Consider the following 26771-nt stretch of genomic DNA (forward strand, 5'->3'; position numbering starts at 1 on the left):
TATTCCTTATGGCAAAAGCTATGACATCAGACAGACACTGGTTCAAATCTGGGTTCTACCACTTTGAAGCGGTGTGGTCTTCCGTCACTTCATCATTCTGAGCCTCAGTTCTCTAATCTACAGAACAGAGCTTGAGAAAAACCATGACCTGCACAGGATTCTTGCAAAGATTAAATGAAATAACGTACACAAAACAGCAAGCACTGCGCCTGGCATGAAGTAGGCGCTCAACCAATGGCAGCTTTTCCTCATTTTAAATCTCCATAATCACCATTTTATCTTAAGAATAAAGATGAGGCAAAGCTTACCTCCGCCACAGTGAGGACACAGTACACAGACTGATGCTCAGGGTCCACGCCTTCTAATTTCATGCCAACTTTGAATCCATTTTTGTTATATGGAAAGGATTGATACTAAAATGCAAAATGACAGCAGCTTTAATCTCATATCCCAAAGATCTAGTTAAAAATCTAGTTACCATTTTAAAAATAAAGATGATTTAACCAAATACATAACTTCTAAAACCCAAAGAAAAAAATGAATAAATAATCCAATTAAAAAAATGGACCAAGGCTACAAATAGGTCACAAGAATGGAAATGTAATGGCACACAGCCTTTGTCTCTGAAGTATTTGTAAAGATGCTCGACCTCATGCAGAAGAGACATACAAAGTAAAATTACACTAAGATGTGTTTCACCTATCAGGCTGATAAAGATCTAGAAGGTGGACAACACTGTCAGTAAAGCTATAGGAAACAGGTATGCATACATCACTAGGAAGAATGAAAATTGGTACAACTTCTAAAGATTTCATAATATCAATCAAAAAATTCTGTTCGAGGTAAGAATTCTAATTCTAGGAAATTATCCAAGAGATACTCAGACATGTGAAAAATGACAGGTGTACAAGATTATTCACTAAACCATTAGCAAAAGATTTGAAAGAATATATATATGTATGTGCAAATCAATAGGGAACAACCTAAATTATTACAGAACAGGCCTAAGACATAATACATGTACTAGTGTAAAAGAATAGTGAAGGGATTCATGACTCAGATAAACATCCTCAAATTGTCAAGTTAAACAAAAAAAAAGCAAAGTCCAAAAAGTATACAACAGATGCTACCATTTGGTTTAGGACAGAAAGCGAAGGATGTGTGTGTGTGTGTGTATTTTGCTTATATGAACACAGAATTTTCCAGGAAGGGAATAAAGAACTGGTAACACTGGTTATTTCAGGAGAGGCAAACCTGGTAGCTGGCGACAGGGCTATGAGAGATATTCTTTATACTACTGTAGTACTTCTATATTTTGAATCACATGCATTTACTACTGATTCAAGGAATTATCCATATTTAAACTTTTTTTTTAATGTGAAAAAGTCTATTCTCTAAAGGACCCAAACTTACAGAAAATAATTATAGAGAACAAAATTATCTGTAATTACTACTATATTTAAATTAAACATTCTTAATGTAGATGTAATCATCTTAACATTTACTATTCATGACTTTTTAAAAGCTTGCTATGTTCATACCTACATAGAAATATATCTATGGTAGATGAACTACATACCATGATTAAATATAATGAAATAATTTAAACCAAGGGTCAGCAAACTATAGTCCGTGGGTCAAATCCAGCACCCATGAGTTTCTGTAAACAGGCTTACTGGAGCATAGCGGTGCCCACTTGTCTGTGTATTCTCTATGGCTGCTTTTGTGCTACAACGACCTGAGTTTTTGCAACAGGGACCACATGCTCTGAAATGCCTAACATATTTACTATTTGGCCCTTTACCAAAAAGTTTACCAACCCGTGTGTGTGTGTGTGTGTGTGTGTGTGTGTTTTTTAGAGATAGGGTCTTGCTCTGTTGTCCAGGCTGGAGTACACTGGCAGGATCATAGCTCACGCCAACTCTGAATTCCACACTCAGCTATATTTTTAATTTTTTTTTTTTAAGAGGCAGGGTCTCACTGTGTTGCTCAGACTGGTCTCAAACTCCTGGCCTCAAGTGATCTTACTGCCTCAACTTCCCAAAGTGATGAGACTGCAGGTGTGTGTCACCATACCAGAACCCCACCTTTGGTTTAGTTTATAATACAGTGACCCATTTTTAGGTGTTTTGTTGTGATAGTATATAAATCTTAGTAACTCATTTTTAATCTCTCAAAGCCATAATGAACATGAAATTTGATGTGAAGTGTTGACATGAAATTTCCTAACATTTTTTTCTTCATCTACTAGTTTTTCATGGTAGTATTAGTATCCCTGTTAAAATTCATTATTGCAAGCCCATTGATGCTGAGAGAAAAGAGCACACGTGTCAGTGTGCACACACACATGTGGCACGGGGAAGGCACACACCATCAATGTTAACTGCCTTCCACATAAACGCACGCATGAAAAACTGTATGCTGAAAAAAATGATCCCAAGTCAAATTTCAGTGGAAACAACAATCTTAATTGAGGCTGGTATCTCAGCTCCCGTGTCCTTACAGATCATGTCTCTACAAAGGCCCATACCTCCTTGAACAGCTTCGCCGGCACTGCCACAGCTTTCTCCTCTTCCAGGTAGGATGCCCAGCACCATGATTTCTTTCCTTTAGGAGGCAAACCTGAAAAGTAAGCGAGACTGAAATGACAGAATTTCCAAATCTAAGCAAGCAGTGGTGCACTGTGAACTCACGCTTCCCTGACTAACACTCTGCCTGGCTCTTCTCTTCCTTCCACAGCTGGCATCCCTCTGTCTCTTCCTGGCTCCTCTTCCCAAGAACCAAGATAACAAGTGAACTGTGGTTTGCACCCACAGTGAGGAGTGTAGGAGATGGAAGTGGAAGAACTTAGAGTAAAGGAAGAAGACAGCAGGAAGTCAAGACAGAACACTGCCACAGAAGCTACAGGAAGGGGGAGTTTCTAGAAGCAGGAGGCTGAAACAACTTTCCCTAAGAGATCAAGAAGTTGAGGACTGTGGAAAGGCCAGTGCATTGAGTGGCTGCTAACCTTGAAAAGGAAAGAAGAAAAACAATATAGTGAGAGGCAGATTTTTAGGTGCCAAAAGAATACATAAGTGATAATGCAGGCAGTTAGTATCAATTTTATGTATTTTGGATTAATTTGACAAATACTGGGAATGAAGGAAAAATATAATAGCCTGATGGGTAGCAAAGTTGAGAGAAAGGTATTTTGGGGATGAAATTGGAACAGGCTAAGGTAGAGTACACCAAGAGAAAAAAAACAGAAAACTTAAGGAAAAAACATGACTGAAGGAACAAGGTACCAGAAGAGCCAGGGGCCTGGAAGTTTATCCAGGGTCAACAAGAAGAGCAAGGGAAAGAATAGTGAAAGAAAAAGACATTTCCAGGCAGAGTGAAGAGCGACTGAGATTTCCACCCTTCATCTCAGTGACATAAAATAGAAGGTCAGCTCTGAAAAGACACAAAAATTAAGCTGTGTGCCTGGGGCAGGTGGGACTTTTCCCATTCTTTTTGAGGAATTAACAGAACAAGGCTAGGATGCATCCGGGCACCGAGGAGGAGCACGGGTTCATGGCCCTGGTTTGTCGGGACACTGACAGTGTAGGCTGCAAGCCGAGGCAGGCAAGGGAACAGAGCCTAGTGGGGGACACCAGGGCCTCTATGGAAGTGACCCAAGGTCCACGCAGAATAAGCACACAAGTACATCGAGACAAATACTAAAGGAAAGGGCTTCAGGGCCAGCTTCCTCCTGGGAATAAAATGCTGCTTGAGGAACAATGAAAGAAAACGAAAGGCCCAGGCACAGTGGCTCATGCCTGTAATCCCAGCACTTTGGGAGGCAGAGGCAGGCAGATCGCTTAAGGTCAGGAGTTTGAGACCTGCCTGGCCAATATGATGAAACCCTGTCTCTACTAAAAATACAAAAATTAGCTGGGCGTGGTGGTGCATACCTGTAATCCCAGCTACTTGGGAGGCTGAGGCAAGAGAATCACTTGAACCTAGGAGGTGGAGGCTGCTGTGAGCCAAGATTGTTCCACTGCACTCCAGCCTGGGTGACAGAGTGGGACTCAGTCTCAAAAAAAAAAAAAAAAAAAAAAAAGAAAAGAAAAGCTTCCATGCTAGGAGCTCGTGTTTTGAGAGGGAATATTAAAAACCTAAAACTGTGGGAAATGAACAAGAACAGAAGTGATAAAGAAGCAGAAGCTGGAAGCACCTACTTGATGAGGGGGACGGGGGCAGGGAGGAAAGGAGGGAGGAAGGAAGGAAGGAAGTGAGGGAGGGATGTTTCTCATGCTTACCCTGAAACCACTTGAAAGTTATAAATTTTCATTTCTTTCCTTATCCTCAAATTCTCAATCTTTATCGACACAACTGAATTAAAGAAAATCCTGAAGTAAAACTGCTATGACTAAAATTTCCATTTGTGTGAAACATTTTCAATTTGTAAAGTTACACTAAGACTTTATTTTCGTCAGCTCACCCTGCTTTAATACAGCCGAATCCCCTCGTCTTTTCCTTCGTGCTCTCTGAGAACCCCTCAGGATTCTTACATCTTGTTTGTTCTCCTATAAAAAGAAAGGAAAACTATGACTTTAAAGTTCAAGAAATGTGCACCAATGCACAGTTAGAGAGCTGTTGGAAAGCACTTTTTCTGTTGTTCTTTTCTTCAATTTTACTTTATAACTTTTAAGGAAAGTAAGAATACAGTTCATTTGAAAACTGTGTTGCTTTTGGCCTGAGGTTATTACAAAATATGACTGTATCCACGTATTTCCTGTTGGAAGGGCACAGATGCTGCTCCCTGCTCCTTGAAACACTCCACTCTCAGCTCTGTGAACACTCTGCTCTGATTTTCCTCACGCCTCACCGGCCCCTCTTTCTTTGTCTCCTCTGCTGATGTCTCCTCCAATCCAGTTCCCTTCTCCACTCTTTCGAGTCCCTTTCCCTGGGTTTTCAAGGTCATCTGATAGTCTAGATACTCCCAATCTACATCCCCAGCTTCCTCTCCCTGATTCCATGTGGCTGTATCCAAATGCCTACTTGGGATCTTCACCCGGATGGGTAATCAGCATCTCAAACCCACGATGGCGAAGGACTCTGTTCCACCCTCCACCCTTGTCTTCCCATTCTCAGTAAGAGACATGGTTACCCAGTCAATTGTCAAAGCCAAAATTCTAAGCATTATCCCTGATTCTTTTCTTTCTCTCACACACTCTGACAACCCCACCTCTTAATATTGATGCCCAAATCCACAGACTTCCATCTTCTTCAGCCTTCTTACATGCCTAGTACAATAAACTCCTAACTGGTTTCCCTGATTCCACTCAGGGCTACAGCGGGTCATTTAAAACACACATCATATCAAAGCATTCCCTTGCCTTCAACCTTCCAGCAGCTTCCCCGGACACTCAGAATACAATGAACACCCAAGACTCTTGTTTACCATAAAACCCTACAGGACCTGGACCACACACACCTTTTCAACTTCATCTCACTCCACCCTCTCCTAAACCACAGTGCCCAGACTTTCTTTTATTTCCTTGCACAGAACATGTTGCACAAGTTCTGACCTTAGGGACTTTCCTCTAGAAGTTCTACTACCCAGAATGCACCTCATGCTTCACTTCACATAGCTGGCTCCTCCTCATTAATCAGGGCATACTGTTCATGCCATCACCTTTGGGGGGGCTCCCTGACAACCCAACCTGAAGTAGTCAGCCAACCGTAATACCCTATTTTAATTCTCAACATAGCACTTATCACTAGGTGACATTTCTCCTGTTCATTTTGTTTGTGGGTTAAATATCCTCTAAACAAGAATGCAATGTCTCTGCCAGGAGAGACCTGTCCTCTATTTGTCTTATGCATCCCTCTATTCCCAGCTCCTAGAACAGTGACTCACAAGTAACAGTTGTGCAATACTGATCTTAAGGGAAACACTTCCACACCTTCAAGTTCCCTTTTCCTATAGAACCATTAATAGGCGCTTTAGGAATAGGATACTTATGTCTTAATTCGCACATTTTGAATGGCTTTTCTCCAGATACACCTGGTATTTATGTGCCGTTTTTTAACCACTCACATAGTTTTATGAGATCCGTCTGCAATTTAATGAAATGGGATTGGCATTTTGTTGTCAAGAGAAATTTCAGATTCATCTACAAGATTAAAGGTTTTGAAATGTTCTCTCCTACCCTAGCACTAAACTTCAGGACATCCCACTATTTCACCCTGAGAAGGATACTATTATTTATGATTTCCATTTTGAGAACAGGACAGCAAGGCGCAGAGAGGCCAGATAACTTGCTAACAGTAACACAGATAGTCCTGGAACCCTTATTTGAACTCAGTGGGCTCCAAGCAGTGCTTGTGACTATGATGCTATCCACTAAAGACATATCCCTGTGCTCCTGGTGTCAGACAGAGGCACTCACCATTTCGTCCTCTCTCTCTTCTCCATCCTCCTTGGCATCAGCTTTCAGAGATAATTTTGGTTTTTTCTTCCGACTACACTTAGGATCTTCTTCCTCATTGTCTTCTTCTATGTCTTTTTCTTCCTTCTGATCTCTGTTGTGTTATAAACCCAATATAATGACAGAAGCAATACACATCAAACATCTACTTGCTGATTATCAATGCAACAATCACTTTTTAAAAAAAATCACTCCCCAAAGGAAAAATCTTTAACTACCAGAAGAAATCTGTAGGCATGAGAATATAATATATCAGAAACACTGAAAACCACTATTACATATGACATCTGTCAGGGCAGAAAATGAAAATTACCTTATATATTAATTTCAAAAGGGCACCAGCAATATGTATGAAATAGGTTCTAACAAGTTATTTATCTGTCACATCTATCATCTATACTAATAAAAGAATTATTTAGAGATACTTGTTTTCAGCGCCATTCAAACAAGGATCTAGCAGTTATTAAGAATGACAAATCCAACTGAAAAAAAGTCTAAGTGTAACTTTGTGAAACATCAGTTAGCGAAGAAAAACTGACAGTTCCCAGGCCTGTGGTGATTAAAATACATGGGAAAGTCCACTAAAATATAAACGTCCAGTCATTTCTTTGCAATGTACAATGATATGCAAGAAAAACACCTTCTGGCCAGGTGTGATGGCTCATGCCTATAATCCCAGCATTTTGGGAGGCTGAGGTGGGTGGATCACCTGAGGTCAGGAGTTCAAGACCAGCCTGACCAACATGGAGAAACCCTGTCTCTACTAAAATTACAAAATTAGCTGGGCGTGGTGGCGCATGCCTATAATCCCAGCTACTCGGGAGGCTGAGGCAGGAGAATCGCTTGAACCCAGGAGGCAGAAGTTGCAGTGAGCTGAGATTGCGCCATTGCACTCTAGCCTAGGGAACAAGAATGAAACCTGGTCTCAAAAAGAAAAAAAAAAAAGAAAGAAAAAAACAGCAACTTCTTGGTGATAAGCTGAACTTTGTCAGATAGTCCCCAAATGGGAAAGTCACACACCACTGCCAGTCACCGCTGACGCCTCTGTCTCAAAATCGTCAGTCCACAACTTGAGATCATCAGTGACACAACTCACTACACTCTTCCCTATGGTCATTTTCACTCAGTTGATTACGAATCAGTGGAAGCTTCATGCCATATGCGGAGTTTTAGCTGAGTTACCTAAGAATTCCCAAAATATAAACAAAACTATGCTTCTATAAATGTCAGTGCCATCCAAATGTGTATGTAGCCTAGAAAAAAACTAAACACTTTTAGCTGAGGAACAATCAAATGAATGGAAATGGAAGACTGAAGGCAGAGGCAGAGGCTGTTTTACAGACAGAATATTAATAATAGAACTCAGACCAGGCATGATAGACATCACCAGGTCCCATATAGGGGTTAGGGCCCATGTGCCCCTAAAAGGAAAGTCTCTGGGAAAAAGGTATCAATAGGTGATGAATGTCAGAGAGCACAAAACTTCTATATTCTCAGGCACCATGACATTGGACTCTAAAACTCGTTTTATAGATGGAATGGGGCCAAAACCTACTTATCTTTGATGTGCCGAGCACAATTCTGGCTGCAATAGTTTCCTCCAGAAAGACACTCATCTACGTTGCCATACTGACAACAGTTCTCACAGAACTGAAGCCCTTCTACTTTCACTGGATCCTTCAACCTGAAAGGCATCCCAGTCTTCTCTGAAAAGACTAGAAGATGAAAAGAAGAAATGCAAATTAACACCATGACAGAAGACATTCTAAAACACAATTAAACTTTTTCGTCTAATAATTTTGTTAGCAACACAATAAAGAATAGTGTTTGTTGAATGAATGAATGACCAAATGATAGTGTCTGGGGGAGTGCATGGGCTCTGCAGAAAATCATTTCAAGTCATTCAAATAATGAAAAAATATTCTGCAGAAAGGATAAACAAAAGTTGACCAAGGCTTTTTCTACAGAATTCAAAGTAAAATGAAGAAAATTTCATTAGTCACTAAATTCAGAAGACACATATATTAATCTGTAGAATCCTATTCTATATTTTTATCTTTCTGAAAATTTTAAAGGGTCATCCGTTATTTCACATTTATAATCTTTTGATGAATGATTTTGTTTTACTTAAATGGCTACATCAACATCTCATCTATTACACTTTTGATGTAGCACATTTCCTAAATCACAGCTATCCAAATTGTGTAGGAACTCACATTTCCTTTTGCCTGAATTGTTAGGCTAATCATTCATTCAGCAAACGGTTATTAGGCACCAATTTATTCTAGACATTAATAATGACAGTAGAGACCTTGCCCAAGAGAGCTCACAGTCGAGAAGAGAGGCAAGAAAACCAGTGTTTATAATAAAACGTGATACATGCAATACTAGAGGCATAAACAAGGTCCAGAAGTAGTACAGAAGAAGTGATTCATTCAGCCTGGGGTAAGGTCAGAGAAGGATTTTCTGATAGAAAGCCTCAACAGGGTTTTGAAGGCCAAAGAGGAATTTACCAACTGGACAAAGAGAAATGGCATTTGAGCCAGAAAAAGCAGCATGAGTAAAGGCAAGAAAGCATGAAACCACATGATGTGTTGGGAAAATTACACGTAATTCTGTGCTGCTGGCGCTGCCAGAACACAACATACAAAGAAGGAAACAGAGACTGAGGAGGCAAAGCGAGCAGGTAGGTGCAGGTCACTCAGATCTTTCTATGTTCTGCTAAAAAGGCAATGAGAAATCAGTGAAGTGTCAGATAAGCAATCTATACAAGTTCCTCTGGCTTCAAGGGGCAGGACAAATCAGAAGGGTGTAAAATTAGAAGCAGAGTGATATCTGCAATAGCTCAGATGAGAATTGGTAAGAGCCTACATTAAGGCCGTGGCAAAGATGACAGGTAGAAAAGGCCAGATCTGAGACATATTAGGAAATAAAAATCAAGAGGTTTAAGTAACAAGATAATGGGGATGGGAAAAACAAATTCAGGATGACTCCTATATTTCTTGCTTGTCCACTGGGTGGATGGTGCTACTGTTAACTGAAATATGGGTTAGGGAAGAAAGAGCAGGTTTGTGGGGAGGGGAGAAAGAAATAGAAAATGAATTGCATTTCAGACATGTGGAGTTTGAAGTACCTGTGGGACATCCAGGTGGAGATGTCCAGTAGGCAGGTGGAAATACGGGCCTGGAGCTCGGGGGAGAGGTCGGGGCTGGAGATGTAGATTTAGGAGTCATCAGCATATAGGTGTTAGTTACAACCATCGGAGTAGATGAGAAAAAAAGTGGCAGGCTTTTGGCTAAATCACCTGTGTAGGCTACAACATGGATTTACTTAATTTCCAACTAACCTTGTCCTACTATAGATCTGGCATGAGGAAAGAAGACAGTTTATAGTTATTTTAAAATATAAAAGCTGGCTCCTATCAGTTTCATTATAGAAATTTACCTAACAACGTGAGGTACAAATATTACCCGGGGCCTTCAAAGTTCCGGCCTATTTAAAACTTCAGACATTCGTATTTTGAATCTTTCAAAAGCAAGAAATAAAATGCAGATGACCTTCCCTTACCTTCTTGAGCAGTTGGTACCATCCAAGTGGTGGTGGCTGTTGCTTTTTTAACATTTTCCATCTCATTCTCATCTGTAATAACTTCCAGGGCTCCAAACTCATTGACCCGAAACTAGCAACAACGCAGAAAGAGGCAAAATTTACAAAAGTGCTCAGGACAGTCATTAATTATTTAATGGCTGACACATATAGTCTTCAAACAAATTAATTATGTGTTAAAAGTTAATGTAGACAATTATATCCTGATAAGCCTTCTGCCAATACTAAGACCTTGGCATTTTACTCATTTTGTAATTCAAGGAAGGAGAACAGAACAAAGTAGCAAGGTCTGCTGAAGGATATCAACGACCCTGCTCTGCCCTGTCCCATAGAGCTGGCAGCTTACTTGGATGGGCTATCATTTCAAACACACACTGTGTGTGTGTGTGTGTGTGTGTGTGTGTGTGTGTGTGTGTGTGTGTGTGTGTGTGTGTACTAAGACTTATTTTTTCTTACATCATATTTTTCTTGTTTAATAATCACATTTAGTAAAAAGAGAATTACTCTTTTCCCAGGAATCAACTTGTCTTGCCCAAGCCCACACAGTTAAAAGAGAAGGAATATCCCCAACCCAGAAATAATGGCCTGGACATCCTTCTCCTTATATTCTAAGACATGAGCACAGAAGGCTGAAGCATGAGCCACGTGACCCCAGGGCCTCACTTCCTCTTCCTTTCACTGCTCTTTAGAATTCTGCATTATCTTCATCTGTAGTCCTCTAAAACAACTGGAAATTTCTCTGAGAGCTGAACAAGCAGTCTACTAGCCACATGCCAATTTTATCACTAAAAAGCAAGAGCATCTTGATTTCATGGGCATTCTCATTCCAAATACTGAAAATTTCCTCTCACCTGACAGCAAGCTTCAAACAAAGTATGTTTCTAAAGCAACCTATGTGGTTGTACTGTGTGTGTGTGTGTGTGTGTGTGTGTGTGTGTGTGTGTGTGTGTTGAAGGCTTAGCCATTACATCTGTGTGGAGGCCCTGTTCTCTCTGAAACAGCTAGATCCACTCGCACATTCATGAGTTTCAAGCAGTTTTCTGTATTCCTTCTGTTTTTCCATAAAACAGAGTAATATTAGGGACCCACTAATTTTAACAGGTGATGAAGAATTAGAAAGTTCAAAATTCAAAAGGATACTAAGATGTTTCAGATCTTTCACAGAAATTATGAGCATGCAAGTATGCAGTATTTAAGCAACCCCCTCCATTTGCCAATGCGAAAAAATCTGTTTGGTCAACGTGCCAATAGAATTATTTATTTTACTGAACTACCATCTGACTGCAAGTTGGAAAACTGCTGGGCAAAAATTATCAATAATTTTCTTTCTGCCAGGTGAAAACAGCACCTTAAACACTGTTCTATGCATAGTCCACAATTATTAAATGATTTCTAGACTAAATGTGTGGAAACGAGTAAGGAACGTGAGAATGTTTTCTACCTGCTACGTGTTCCCAGGTAGGTGAGTATTATACCAAGTGTGTATACCGAAATGTCTATATAGGAAGAGGTAAAAATGTAGTTAGAAGGAAAAGAGCTAAAAATAACTTTACTTTTGGAAAAAGAAATCTTTAAAAAAATGTTTTTAATGATCACGCTCAAGACAGAATATCTCAAAATAAGGCTGACACTACCATCTGCTGGGCAAGAGCAGAAAAAACAAGCTATCATGATAATTATTAATTAATCATATTAAAGAATATGAAAAAAATCAATTTGAATTAAAATAAAAAAATAGGCACAAGCTTGACAAAGCACTTCAGGTAAATTTACTTTTATCATATGTTACTGATGTTAACTTATGCTTATTTGACAAATACAAAACATAAGAAATAGCATCAAACATTTACATTAAACAGAAATTCTCCCATGGCTTAAGTTTTCAAATTGCTGTAAAACAGCAAACCACCTTCCATTTCAAACACTGAGAAAGAAAACACTACTGAGTGGAATTTCCAAGTCAGAACTCAGACCTATGACACCTAGAAGCTTCAGGTTCAAATACTTTCAAAGTTAAAAGGAAAGATTCCCACAATGCAACATTCAATCCCAGTCAGCTTTTCCTTCTCCTCAAATTTATTGCCAGTAACTGACCTACAGTCTTAAGTACAAAGTAAAGATGCAATGTCACTTAGGGACACAGTTCACTCTTCTAAGCCAGAGATCCACAGGTAGACTTTGAGGGTTGATTAATCCCATAAAATACATGCAAAATTATGATATGTGCACATATACAGTTTTCTGGGGATAAGATTCATAATTTTCAAGGCATACTATAAGCCTGAATAAATAAAGAACATCTGCTTTTACCAAAGTTGCTTATCTCAAAAATTAAATATCTCAATACGCAAAAACATACAGGACCAAATTTTTCTCTGACTTCTCAGTCTGGACTTACTGCATCTTCCACAACATTGCTATGGTAGAAAATATTACACCACAAAGGCTGTCAAGTCCTGCTAACATTACTGAAGTCCTACAGACAGAATTCCAGAAAGACTGATACATTTCCTAACACTATGTTTTCCAATAAAACACCCAGGTTCTGGAATTGGTGATGCTTTTACAAATGGTTTTGGAATGATGAAAACTTCACCTTTGTTTATATATTTTTTAAATCGTGAGTTCTAACTTAGAGAGCTAAAATATGTATAAAATCCTTGTCAAGTGGCTCCACTCTACCACCAAGAAAGTCAAAATTATAAACTTTACAAAAGGGATTTAATATTAAGCAAACAAAACACATCGCTAACCTTTTCTGCACGTGGATACATCCAGGTCGATGAGAAAACAATCATGCTTAAATATACAAGGGACTGCACATGTTTTGTTTGTTTGGCTTGAACTACCTTTAATTGATTCAATTCTCTTTTATTTTTGGTAGAGGCAAAGGATCTTTTGCCTATATTTGACTGTTTTAATAATAAATCATTAAAAGGTACTGCTGAAGTTATTGTTTTCATTTTAGTACCTTCAGTGCTGAGATCTGAATTGACTTAACAGTGTGTTTTAAGGGCAAAGCTGTTTGATAACTAAATTGTTTTGAACATTAATCAAAGAAAGGCAAAACCATGTATTAAAAGTGTGGTGAATTTCACTTTTGGGTTTCTGCCTGCTACTACAGGCAGGGTCTTGCTCTTGGCTAAGTGGCAATTATTCCTACTACACAAGATGACATCCTTCAGGGGTGTATCTGCATTTTACTGAGGGACCCTGAAAGACATTATGACCCAGAGAAATAATTCTCTGTGGATAAATTTCAGACATCATTAGAAGTTCAGGTAGGAAAACTGCTCAGGTATGGGAAGTCCTACCATGTCCCTCTGCACTGTCACTTAGTCACCTCCCTGTTCTTACAGCTGACCCTGAGACATTCATTTACAAATACTAATTTGTGTTTTAAAAAGACAAGTTAGGCACAGGTAAAGTTTCCAAGGCTTGCTAAGGCAAAAATGTCTTAATGACTGTAATATTTGCCAGAATGTCAGTGGACACTTGCTGTTTCTCCCTTGACACTCTGAACCTTCTTAAGCTAGTCCCTCTTCTGGAAGCCCTTCTCCTTCTCTTCTCCTGTTCCTGCCTCCCTAAAGTATTCCTGGAAACTCCTACATATTTCCAGGCACCTGAAGCTGGTTATCAAAGCCTTCATGGATCCCTCAAGCTTAAATAAATGTTTACCTCCTCTAATTCCTGCAACATTTTCCTTGCATCTCTTTTGATATGAAAGTGTTTTCTCTCTTTATACAGCAGTATAGCAGTGGTAAGATAATCCATTTTAAATATCAGAAAAGCCTGGTTTTAAGGCCCCTGCCAGTAACTGACCTAAGCAAGTCAGGCTTCCGTTTCCCCATCTGTAAACTGACAAGAGAGATATAAACTACCTTAAGAAGGGTAAAATAAAAGAAATAAAAAGATGCAGGTAGAGTGTTCGTCAAATAGTACATTCTCTATTCTTTCCCCTACTGCACCCAGAGAAGATGTCTGTGCTCTGTTTATATAAGTTTTTGTTAGCCCAGTGTGGAGAAGGGATTCCAGCAATAGGGAACAGTAAAAAGAGCCAGTGTGTGAAGGCTTCAACTAGTGGTTTGGGCTGGGTAGAAAACAAGAGTGGCACTGGGAGCGAAATTAGACACGGCCAGAGAGGAAAGCAGAGGCGAGACCACCAAAAAACTCTTGCGGTAAATTTAAGGGGCTTGAACATTACCAAAAAGATTTGGGCAACTACTAAAAAATGTTAAAGAGAAGGGCATAACTTGATTGGATAACAATCATAGGGCTTTTACAGGAAAAGTTATTTCAAAACAGCAAAAATTGGGGCACATAAAAACCTGTTCCCATGACAAGAAATTGGCTTCTATAGATTTGCTGACTATATTAAGTAAACTAACTTCAGCCTAGGAAATCTAAATGCCTTTACCCATTGAAAAATAGAAGCCTGGGTAGGATAAAATAGGCAAAGAATGATGTGAGAGAGAAAATGTCATGATTCATTCAAAGTTCTAATATCCTAATTTTGTGAAAAATCAATTTCTTGGTGGGAATGTAAATTAGTTCAACCATTGTGGAAGACAGTGTGGCAATTCCTCAAGGATCTAGAAATATAAATTCCATTTGACCCAGCAATCCCATTACTGGGTATATATCCAAAGGATTACAAATCGTTCTACTATAAGGACACGTGCACACGAATGTTCATTGCAGCACTGTTTACAATAGCAAAGACCTGGAACCAACCCAAATGCCCATCGACGATAGACTGGATAGGGAAAATGTGGCACATATACACCATGGAATATTATGCAGCCATCAAAAACAATGAGTTTGGGTCCTTTATAGGGACATGGATGAACCTGGAAACCATCATTCTCAGCAAACTGACAGAAGAGCAGAAGATCAAACACTGCATGTTCTCACTCATAGGCGGGTGTTGAACAATGAGAACACATGGACACAGGGAGGGGAGCACTACACACTGGGGTCAGTTGGGGGGAAATAGGGGAGGGACGGTGGGGGGTGGGAAGCTGGGGAGAGATAGCAAGGGGAGAAAGGCCAGATGTAGGTGATGGGGAGGAAGGCAGCAAATCACACTGCCACGTGTGTTCCTATGCAACAATTTTGCATGTTCTTCACATGTACCCCAAAACCTAAAATGCAATAAAATAAATGGGAAAAAAAAAAGAAAAATCAATTTCTTAATCAGATTTCTAAAGCAACTTGGATTTTAAATAGGAAGCAAGTGAATTAGAAATCCTCAGTAATATAATCAATTGGGTCATCTCTGAATCTCAGATAAAAAGGGTTATAAGGCTGAAAATGACATTTAAATCATTTTTTTAAGTGAGGTATCAAATTTTCTACAGTACATGAATTGTATACATGGCAATTACCCAGATAATTAGATGAGTCTGAAACTCATTATCAAATATCCCAGATGATAATTCCCACTAAACAGCTTAATTATCTGATTATCTTAATACAAGTAATAGGTTAATTTCTAAAACTCATTGCTTAGAAAACTTTAAAGCAATCCAGATTTCTTAGAGATGAAACTTCACTCTACTGTTAAAAAGCTAACTGAACAAAACACAAATTTCAACAACCACATGACTTTTATTTAAAAAGCCACTGAGAAGAAAAGGTATAAAAAGCCATTGATTAGAAAAAGGGAAATAAGAAAAAAAGGAGTAAAGCTATTAAAAATGGCAGTTTACATAATAAGTCACAAAGCCGGAAAAAATACAATTGTTAAGTGTTCTATATCTGCTATTTTTTCAATCCTCAAAACCACTTATCACATAGATTCTAATATCCCAGATTTTACAGATAAGGTTTCCAAAACTTAGGCAATTGAAATAATTTGACAAAGATTGGGTAGCTATTATGTAGTTGACATGATCCATTTGAGAAATAATTTTTCTTTCTGAAAAACGTTCATCAATCTTTCTCTGTCATATCTTATCCAGATGAATATTTGGAGAATGTTAGAGCAGGTAAAATCCTTAACATTCATTTAATTCCTAATTTACTGCAGAGGAAACTTGACCCAGAGATTAACTGACTTTTTCAAGGTCATACAGAGCTAAAATTGAAAACCCAATCTCCTCTGCAGATTCTACTAAACCTCAGTGCAACATTTTTGTTACACTAAACTCAGAGATGTTGGCACACTGCAATTAATTAAACCAAACACAACTAAAATCTAAGTATTTCCAATGACAGGCAGATTGTCCAAATCTCAACACTGAAGATGAGCTAGGGCAGGCTTGGCTTAGGATACTTGCCAAACAGCCACTAAAAGGGATTACATTCCAAAAGTCCTAAATTAGTGGGGCAGGAATTTCTATTCAAGACAGCCTAGAATACCAAACATTTGAGAGGTAAGCCAAGCAATGGCCTGCTGGGGAGATGGGAAGTTTAAATACCTGAATGAGCAAGTGCAAACACAAAGTCTAAAGGGCCACAGACAGGTTCAAGGTTCCAGAGATAGGATCAGAGCAAAAGTAAATTAGAAATCAGAGGTTGGGGTAGTTGGTTTCCCAGATGGGTGCTTGCACAACCATGTTTCATGGGACAACAGGAGTGGTCCTGGAATAAGTTTACGGTTATTGGGAAATGGAGGCAGAGCAAGCATACTTAAAAGCAGCAGACTGAAGTACTGCTCTCCAGAGTTCTCATCTATACTAAGGCAGACCAATTTACAGGAAGAACCTGATTTTGAACAAGTTATTATATAAAAATCCATACTTACAGTATAATTAAGAGAGATAAATAATCCTATTTATTCAATACTTTAACATTATCCAGTTTTTAAATGAAAGCTCTAGGACAATCTAAGATATTGTGGCTATTCACTCAAAGTTACAAAGCCCGTTACACAAAATCAAAAAAGGTGGGTCTTCTAAGTCTGCCATTTCTGCATTTACAGGCTGCCATGGTAAGTGTGAAAACTGAGATGATCCTTCTTGAAACTATAAATCAATTTCTGCAAAATAAGCACATGCAGAAATATTCCTTACTCCCCTGATCCAAGTGACAAAGGCTCTGCCATTCCATCAGCATTTCAAATTGTCTTGCAAATTTATTTTGGAGGTCTAAGCATCATCTAAAACCTACACTACTATGATTAATGCTTTTAATTTTTATTCCACATATATTCAATTTTAACTAAGCATACACACAGATGCACACACACATAATTGTATGTAATAAAGAGGGCTTACCTTTAAGTCACTTCCTGGTAATGTGCCCACTCCATCTTTCCAGTCCATAACACTGAATACATCAAACTCTTGACCACTTGTGCTAGAGGCAGATTCAGTCATGATTTATTTTTTAACCTGAAAAGGGAAAAGAAGGCATATCACTAAATATTCTGCACGGAAATCTGTTTTCAATTTACTACTCATTAGTTCAGTTTTCCTTAATTACATAATTTTCTTGATCATAATATCCCCTATCCCTAGATCTAAAAACAGCTACTTCCAAAAATATTACCTGTTTTTCCTAGCATGATCCTTGGAAAATTATATAGAAAAAAATTAATAAAAATGTCTAAGTTAAAAAGTGTTATGGTAAACTTTTTCTATTCATAAACCAAAGAAATTCATTGATTCAACGTATATTCACTTAAAAAAAAAAAGTCATAATGCCATATGGATACAATTCCTTGCCTGTACATAGTTTTTCCTCTGTTTTAAGATACTAAAAAGGATAGATATGGATAAAGGATAAAATTAATATAAAATGTTGATTTTTAAAAAGAATCCATTTTGATAATAAAAAAGGAAAATTCAATTATTGATTGTCATCTACACTAACTTTATCAATTAATTGTTGTACTGTTCCATCAATACAACAAATGCATAATGTGATTGAGTCTTTTAGTAAATTTGTTTATTCAGTTCCATTGAATAATCTGCCAATTTGTTATTCTAGATAGGAAAACCGTCTCAAAATGTACAGCAAACACCCATAGTAAGTCTCTGTTAAAATAACCAATTTGGCTACCTAAACTGTGATAACATTTCTAATTTTCATTTTTTTAAAAAACTGGAGAACAAATTTCCATAATCATATCATTGGCTGTCGTATTGATACTGTTGTTCTAAGACTGTTGTCTGTGTAACATGAGAAAAACAAATAAGTAATTATGTTGGTATCATAGACAACTGATAAACGATGGGTCCTAAATTTGAATGCAAGTATCAGTATGAATTAATGATGTATCTTATCTTTAGAAATATGAGTATTTTCTAGTTTTGTCCACTGAAAAAATCTAGAAACAACCATCAATCAACAGTAATGAGCAGCCTAGCTTTATTTACACTGTGGTGTCTAAATACCATTTCTCGTAAGTCTCCCCATAGAAGGAGTTGATTTCTGCTCAATGGCAGGAAATGTCCAAGATGAAACTGAAACATTTTGTCAAACAATAAAGCAAAGAAGCTATCAAAGACAACAGAAGGCATATCCAAAGAACTCAAGAGCCAACCTGAATAGGCTCCTTTTGGCCAAAGAAAGGCAAAGTAGTATCCTTACTAATTACTAGCTGCAGTGAACTGAAACACATCAAATAAATTTAAATCTACAAGTTCATAATGACATTCAAATCAAACAAATAAAGCAAGAACACCTCATTGATCACCATTTGCGGATTCAAGGAAATCAACTATTTGGAAAAAGAAACATTGATTTATCCTGCCTTTCCAATGTGAACTGTATGTTAGAGTAACCAACTCCTTGGGCAGATAAAGTTTTCCCTTAGAAAGAATTGCAGCTAATAAATGAAGAAGGAATGATAGACTGTTATAATTTGTAACCTTTAATAAATTAATGGTTCTAGGCAACAACCATTGATGGCTGCTAGGAATGCAAACCCAACGCCATCTATGAAATAGCCTTGCCAGGAAAAAACAAAATCAAACCTAATCTGATCAAGTCTATTTATAGGAGCTATCAGAGAAAGCAAGCATGTTAAATCACACCACGAAGACATGAGGAAGAAAATCCAGATTACCAGAAACTCTTTAGCAGCATTTCTCAAAGCATGCATTCCTCAAGGGTCTCTGAGACCCTTTCAAAAGGTCCCAAAAGTCAACTATTTCATAAAAATACTGACGCATTCTTTGCCTTCTTCACTGTGTTGACATTGGCATTGATGTTGCAAAATCGAGAGAGTATAAAATTGTCGGTACAGTCAGTAACTGTAGCAGCAGTCATTGCATTGTTCCCCACCACGCATGCACAGTAAATACATGACAGTTTCACTAAGGACCATTCTTGATGAAGTAAAAATAATAAATGTTATTAAGTCTTGATATCTGAATATACATCTTTTTAATATTCTGTGTGATGAAATGGGAAGTAATTTGGCATGCCAAAGTATCACAGATACAAGCTCCCGGTTTTTAATGAAATGCCTTTTTTACTTAACAAGTTGTATTTATTTGGGTTTGGTTATCTGGTAAATATTTTGTCAAAAATTAATGAAGTGGGCCTTTCACATGAAAGAAAATACTAACAGTATTTGTAGCTAACAATTAAATTTGAAACTTCAAGAGAAAAATCAGGATTTTGTAAAACTCATATGCATCGCCATGCTCTTGTTAGCTTCCAGATGGCTAAAGGCTTTTCTAAGGCAATGGATGGGTGGTGATAGCAATGGACGCGTGATTTTAAAAGTATTTCATAATGAAAGAAGCCAACATTTGGAAGATCTGCATATCTCAGTAAAGTAGTATTTTCAAAATGACCAATGCATGATGGTACAAAATTATGCATGGGTAAATGATCCATTCAAAGTGCAAGATGGGCCAATAGATTTTAATGTTAACAGATTATGGCTCATAATTGATAAAGTTCATTTATAAGGTTTCAAATTGCACATTGCAACTAATATTTAAGAAACTACCACCACCTGTCAAGTTTTAGTGTGGTAACTAAAGACATCCACTATTAAATGAAAAAGCTAATTAAAATATTCCTCCCTTTTCCAACCTCATAGATGCATAAAACCAGATTTTGTTCATATACTTCAAACAAAACAACCCAACGCAACAAGAATGCAAAAGCAGACATCCAGCTACCTTCTATTAAATTAGACATTAAAGAGATTTGCAAAAATGTTTTAAAAATGCCATTTCTCTATTTCTTTTATTTTGGAAACTATGACTATGTTTCATAAAAATTATGTTTATATATACCATCATATACTGGGTTTAACGTTATTTTTAAATAGTTTAAACTATTTCTAACATAGTAAATATATATATACATACATATATATATATATATATATATATATAAACTATAAAAACAATACTTCTTTGAGCTTTCAACCATTTTTAAAAGTAAAAAGGAAAGTTGAGAGCAAAAAGTCTGAAAGCCAATGCTGTAAACTACAAAAAAAGATGGGCAAGGAAGTATGAAATTTAGATGAAAAGGGATTTAAGAAACATAGCAACCAATCACAATATTACAATTCATAGATACTCTGTGGACCCTGATTCAAACAAAAGATTACTAGACAGGAAGGAAAGTACGAATGCCAAATTGGGTATTTTATGAAATTAAGGAAATGTTGTTGCTTTTTTTTTTAGAGAAATGATGACAGTATGTACTTTTAAAAAGGGAGTTGTTCCTTGTATCTTATAGGCACAAACTGAAATGAATAGATGAAATGGTGTAATGTGAGAAATTTGCTGTAAATTAACAAGGAGGTGAAGTGGTAATAAATTGGCAATGTGTTGGTACTTGTCAAGATGTGTGAAGAGTCCATGACAGTCTATTCTACTACATCCTAGTTTTGTATATGCTTGAAAATTTTGTTCAAAAATTCAAGATTTTTTAAAGTGTAATCTCCTTACATATGTAATGTACATTCACTTTTAAATACTCAATAGGAAAAAACTTCTCTGTTTCTTTTAATTATAGCTAATTTCTGCTGGAATTTACTAGATGCTTCAATACTTTTTCTTCTGCTTTCCCCCTTAAATAGAGAAAATACCAAGTATTAGACATATTATTAAGTCTATTTCTGATCATTTCAAAACTTACACAATGTAAATTTGAAGATGAATCAGATTTTACAGACCTCAAAAGCACAAGCAACAAAAGCAAAAATACACAACTGGGATTGTATGAAACTAAAAAGATTCTACACAGCAAAGAAAACAATCAACCTAGTGAAGAGGAAACCTGCAAAGTGGGAAAAGATATTTGCAAACTATCCATCTGACAAGGGATTAATATCCAGATTATATAAGAAGCTCAAACAATATTGCAGCAAAAAGCAAATAATCCGATTTGAAAATGGGGAAATGATCTACGTAGATATTTCTCAAAAGAACATATATAAATGGCCAAAGAGTACATTTAAAAAAAATGCACAGAATCACTAACCATTAGATAAATACAAATTAAAACCACAAGGGGATATTATCTCACCCCAATTAAAATGGCAATTATCAAAAATATAAAAAAACAAATGCAGGTGAGGATGCAGAGAAAGGTGAACTCCAATATTGTTAGTGGGAATAGACAGTAGTATGGCCACTATAGAAAACAGCATGGAAGATCCTCAAAAAATAAAAAAATAGAAATACTATACAATTCAACGATCCCACTACTGGCTATATATCCAAAGAAAAGGAAATCAGATATCTGTAGGCCCATGTTTATTGCAGCACTATTCTTGATAGGCAGGATATGGAATCAACCTAAGTGTCTATGAGCAGACGAACGGATTTTAAAATGTGGTTTATACACACAAAGGAATATTCAACCATAAAAAGAATTAAATCCTGTCATTTGTGACAACATGGATGAGCCTGAAGGACATTATGTTAAGTAAAAGGTAGGCACAGAAAGTTAAGTATCACATGTTCTCATTCATATGTGAGGGCTACAAAAGTCTCATAGAAGCAGAAAATAGAACAGTGGTTACCAGAGGCTGGGAAGGGTAACAGGACGGAGGGAATAGAGAGAGGTTGATTAATTAGTATAAAACTACAGTTAAATAGGAGAAATATGTTCTAGTGTTCTATAGCACAGTAGGGTGGATACAGTTAAAAATAATTTACTATGGGCCGGGTGTGGTGGCTCATGCCTGTAATCTCAGCACTTTGGGAGGCCAAGGTGAGTGGATCACAAGGTCAGGAGTTTGAGACCAGCCTGGCCAACATGGTGAAATGCCGTCTCTACTAAAAACACAAAAATTAGTCAGGAATGGTGGCACGTGCCTGTAGTCCTAGCTACTCCGGAAACTGAGACAGGAGAAATTACTTGAACCTGGGAGATGGAGGTTGCAGTGAGCCGAGACTGTGCCACTGTACTTCAGCTTGGGCAACAGAGTGAGAATTTATCTCAAAAAAAAAAAAAAAAATTACTGAGTATTTCCAAAGAGTTAGAAGAGAGGATTGTGAATATTCCCCAAACAATGAAATGGTAAGTATTTGAAGTGAAGGATATCCCAATTACCTTGATTGGATCATCACACATTATATGCATGTATCGAAATATCACATGTATACCATAAATGTGTACAATTATTATGGATAAATCAATAATTTTTTAAAAATCAAATTTCACTACCATTAAGATTGTAGCCTCAAAACAGGATCTAGGATATGAGGAGCTGAGGAAGAATTAATCTAATCAATAACAAAAATATGAAATGAATTAGGACTTAGTATGACTCTTCTCTCACTAAACAGGTAACAACCAGCAATGAAATAGAATACCTATAAAGTGATGTTTAAGAGTGGTAACTTTTTTTTTTTTTTTTGATAGACGGTAGATTGATAGAAAATTTTCCCCCTGGTGGATAAACTTGGTAATATCCAAGTGATCCTTTAACAAAAGTTTTACTTTTCTTTCTGATAAAATCTCTAGATAAACATTTCCCTTTTTTTTTTTTTTTTAGCAAATATACTTTAAGGAAATTTAGTGAAATTATCTTATAGTATAAAATTGTCAGCTGTGACTATTATCCTGCTTATTACAGTCTCTATAAATATAATAGCATTTGTTCACCAGATACTAAATGTCAGACACAATACATATACTTTAAAAAGTATTTATTCAATCTTACTTTCAGAAAAGGATTCAAAGTAGCAATTTACATATATTATGTCACTTATTTCTTTTTCAGAAAAAGAAGGATTTTATTATCCCTCTAGTCTACACTGAAGAAACTGAGGTGCAGAATTTGGTAACTCAACCAAAACCACAGCCAGTAGCACCGCCAGCATCTGAACCCAGGTCAGTCTGATTCCAACAGTGAGCGTTCTTTCTCAATCATTGTTTAATCTTTATAGAGCTTTGTCCCCTCTGAAAATCTGGCAAAATCTATTTTCACCAGAATATGGTACAGCTCAGAATATGACAAAACTAGTTTATTAGGGCCGAAGTTTTTAATATAAATATTAAGTCCACACCAGTGCAACATGTATCTGATAAAATACCTTCAAAGTACATGCTCACTAACAAAATGTCAATAAGATGCACAGACACCACAAATAGATTTTTAGTCCTTTCCTACCTAAAAACCATATATGTATAGAATTCACAGCAGCAAAACCCTGTCTGACAGGAGCAATAGAAATTAGCAGATATCTAAAAGCCAGCACTACACATAACCTGCAGTAAATGTTCACTACATGTTTTAAGAAATACTCAGAACATGCCTTTGCTGTGTGAAACAGCAGTAATGTTACACAATGTACCCTGCCTGAAAACACATATCTAACGTTTGCTGTTTTCACCCACATTTTCATTCTAAGGTTTGTAGATATTCTATATAAAATATTATAGCATAAAAATATTTACTATGTTGTCTTTCCCATCATCTAATTTTGAAGCCTGTGGGTGCTTTCATTATCACAAGACTGAATGGTTACAACAGACTGTTTTCCACCATCTATTAATGAGGTAGAACAGCCAGCAACCAGTATTATTTTAAGAAAAGCTGCTTCTATGTCACCCCAAGTCTTCCTCCCTTGTGTCACCCCCTCTGTAAATGTGTACACTTGCATACAAACATATGAAGTCTCTTCAACAATTTGTGTTCCTAAGAACTGGGCAAAATTTTTCAGTACTTAGAAATGCTCTTGTTGTGTTTTGTTCTTATAGGTATCACCCGGTGCTACTCCATAATCCACCTGTATTCCACAGGCCACACACACACACAAACCAGATAGGTAAGAGAGTCACAACACACGTCACGAATAGTATTTCTCCTTCTGCAGAAAACCCCATCACAATTTTTTGGTTGTTGTTAAATGGTGCTGAGACTTCCTAATGAAGTATCTTATAAGTACGCCCTAATGGGTTCTCTGTGCTACAAGATTGAGCATTTTCCTCCTAATCTCCTCTAACTTCTATTGGTCTCCAGCCACTTCTCATGTCAGAAGAGGTAATTCTGGGGTTCAGATGTCCACCAAATACAACAGAGCAGCTTCTGATTCCCCCTAATACATGTATGTCATGGCTGACAATGGCTGCAACCAAAGGCCCAGATGCTCAGCATGCTGCTACCACTCACTGCCCACTGTGGATGTCACATCAAGGAGCTGATGACTACTGAAGACAGAGACCATTACTGCTGGCACTAGTGCAAATGTATTGCACTCTGAAAGTCTCTGCTTTGTGAAACAATTTGCTTTTATTACAATGTTCTTCTTCTCAGCCTGCAACAAAAAGGCTGGAGAATAGACTAAATGACATACGACACTTTCCTCAAAATTACCTCCTCTCTCTCCTACACCACTCCTCATCTCCAAACCAAAGCTGTGCAGCCTGACTCTCCCTGGAGATTATTCTATCTACTGGATGAACCTCCTCACTCTCTCATGTAAATAAATCCCTGGTGGCCCCAGTCTACCATGTACCACTAACGTTAGGTGGTGATTAAACTAGTAATATCTTACATTCAAAAACCCTTTATATTCGAAAACCCCTATGAGGAAGCAGACCACTCATACATTGATGCTGGCATTTTAAGTCAGAATAACCACTACAGGGATCAATATTCAAAACCATATCCTCCAGCTCAGCAATTCAACTTCTTAAAAATTTATTTTATAGATGTTTACACAAATGTATACATGGAAAAATGTAAAAGGTTATTCACTCTGTTTACAATATCAAAAAAGTTGGTAACAACTCAAATGTCCATCAATGGAGGACAATTATATATCCATAAAATGGAATGCAATGCCATTGTAAAAAAACAATTAGGAAATGCTTTACATTTTGATATAGAAAGAGCTCCAAGATACTATTAATATTACTAACTTTATGCAAGGTGCAAAAACTGTGTGCTACTGCTACCCTTTGTGTAAAACAAAAGAGAGTATATATAAATGTGTGTATTGCCCGTATATGCACAGATTGTCTCTGAAAGGATTTGTCAGGTAACACTGGTTGTGTCCAGGAAGAGGCAATGGTTTAACTAAAAGATAGCTATGAGAAGAAGCCTTCTTTCTGTAAACCTTTTTTTGTGTCTGTTGAATGTTTAAATAATTTTTTAAATGAATAAAAAGTGAGTTTTTAAAACCAGTTTCATGTTTATTTAAAAGTCTGTATTATAAAAGGCATGTCTTCCATGAAAATACTTACTAATGTCAACAACTGAAGCTACAGCCTGGAAGTCACGAAGGAAAATCCAATTCCACAAAGCTCTCTGGTAACTTAACTAGTACTCGTTAAGTATATATGCACATTCATCAGCTCAACAGATGGATGAGAGGAGGAAGCATAGGGTTCACTCCCCCACAACTCAGGTATGCATTCGCAGACGGTGTATTTATGGTTCCTACCATTCCTGAGTGACACCTGAAGCTGCTGTGACATTTAGTAATTTGTCATTTTGCAGACACATGATTCTGAATCACACATGCCATAAAGCTGGGGCAAGGGCAAGTCGTCCAGCCTGGCCAAGGCCCAGGCATGCTCTTAGTCACAGTGCTTAGTCTCAGTGCTATGAATACTGTAAATAAAGTGATAAAACAGTGTTTCTTTTTAAGAAATGAAACAAAATTAACCACTAGTTGAGTCTAGTGCTGATGACAGAATGAAGGGAATATGGAGATGTTTATGAAAGCGACAGGCTAGCCACAAAATAGAAGTTTCAAATAAACGAAAGACTGAAATGTCAAATGCAATGATGACTCAGACACATTGTATGAACAAAACTACCAAATGCTCCAAAAGAAAATAAGTAGAAAAGATGTGTGAATTTGTTTCAATAAGTGCTCCAGACAGTACAAAAATCACTCATCAAGTGAGATAAGTAGTTAGGGATCTAGAGAGATAGTTTAAATTTTTCAATTCTACTTTAGCAATTTTACGGAAGGAATTATGTGTTAAAATGATTTTTTTTTTCAAGTTGAGAATTGTGACTGACTTCGGACACTGCCCTCACAAATTTCAGGAATCTACTGTATCTCATTTTGACTAGCGATAAACAGTTTGTGTGTCCTTCATAATCTCTCCTTCATACAACTTCTTTGCTCATATCTGCCAGCAGTGGATAAAACAGAGGCTCAGAGTGAGGAGCAGGGACTCCTACGAGCTGGGTTCCTGCAGCATATTCAAAATGAAGAGCCTGCCTGGGGCTGAGATGAAGGGAAGATACCAGTCCTCTGAGATATAAGCAGCCCAACCTAGGAGGCACACAACACAAAGCAAAAGAGCAGGCCCTGTCTATAA

At 37.3% G+C, this 26771-nt stretch overlaps 1 protein-coding gene across 4 annotated transcripts in view; it reads right to left on the bottom strand.

Annotated features, from left to right (window-relative positions):
- L3MBTL3 (L3MBTL histone methyl-lysine binding protein 3) overlaps positions 1–26771 on the bottom strand; it is a 121477-nt gene that overhangs the window by 78740 nt on the left and 15966 nt on the right. For 2 of the 4 annotated variants that reach the window (XM_017533280.2, XM_037740229.1), the window contains 8 exons: positions 17282–17398; positions 10023–10134; positions 9589–9768; positions 8011–8170; positions 6417–6549; positions 4463–4547; positions 2531–2622; positions 309–413 (listed from right to left, as the gene is read on the bottom strand). In XM_017533280.2, the coding sequence (XP_017388769.1) occupies positions 309–413; positions 2531–2622; positions 4463–4547; positions 6417–6549; positions 8011–8170; positions 9589–9768; positions 10023–10134; positions 17282–17383 (969 nt within the window). In that variant the 5' untranslated portion in view covers positions 17384–17398. The remainder of the gene's footprint in view (positions 1–308; positions 414–2530; positions 2623–4462; positions 4548–6416; positions 6550–8010; positions 8171–9588; positions 9769–10022; positions 10135–17281; positions 17399–26771) is intronic. The other 2 variants (XM_017533281.2, XM_037740230.1) reach the window with 2 other exon arrangements.

This window comes from Cebus imitator, unplaced genomic scaffold (assembly GCF_001604975.1).
Source record: "Cebus imitator isolate Cc_AM_T3 unplaced genomic scaffold, Cebus_imitator-1.0 Scaffold81, whole genome shotgun sequence".
Lineage (NCBI taxonomy): Eukaryota > Metazoa > Chordata > Mammalia > Primates > Cebidae > Cebus > Cebus imitator.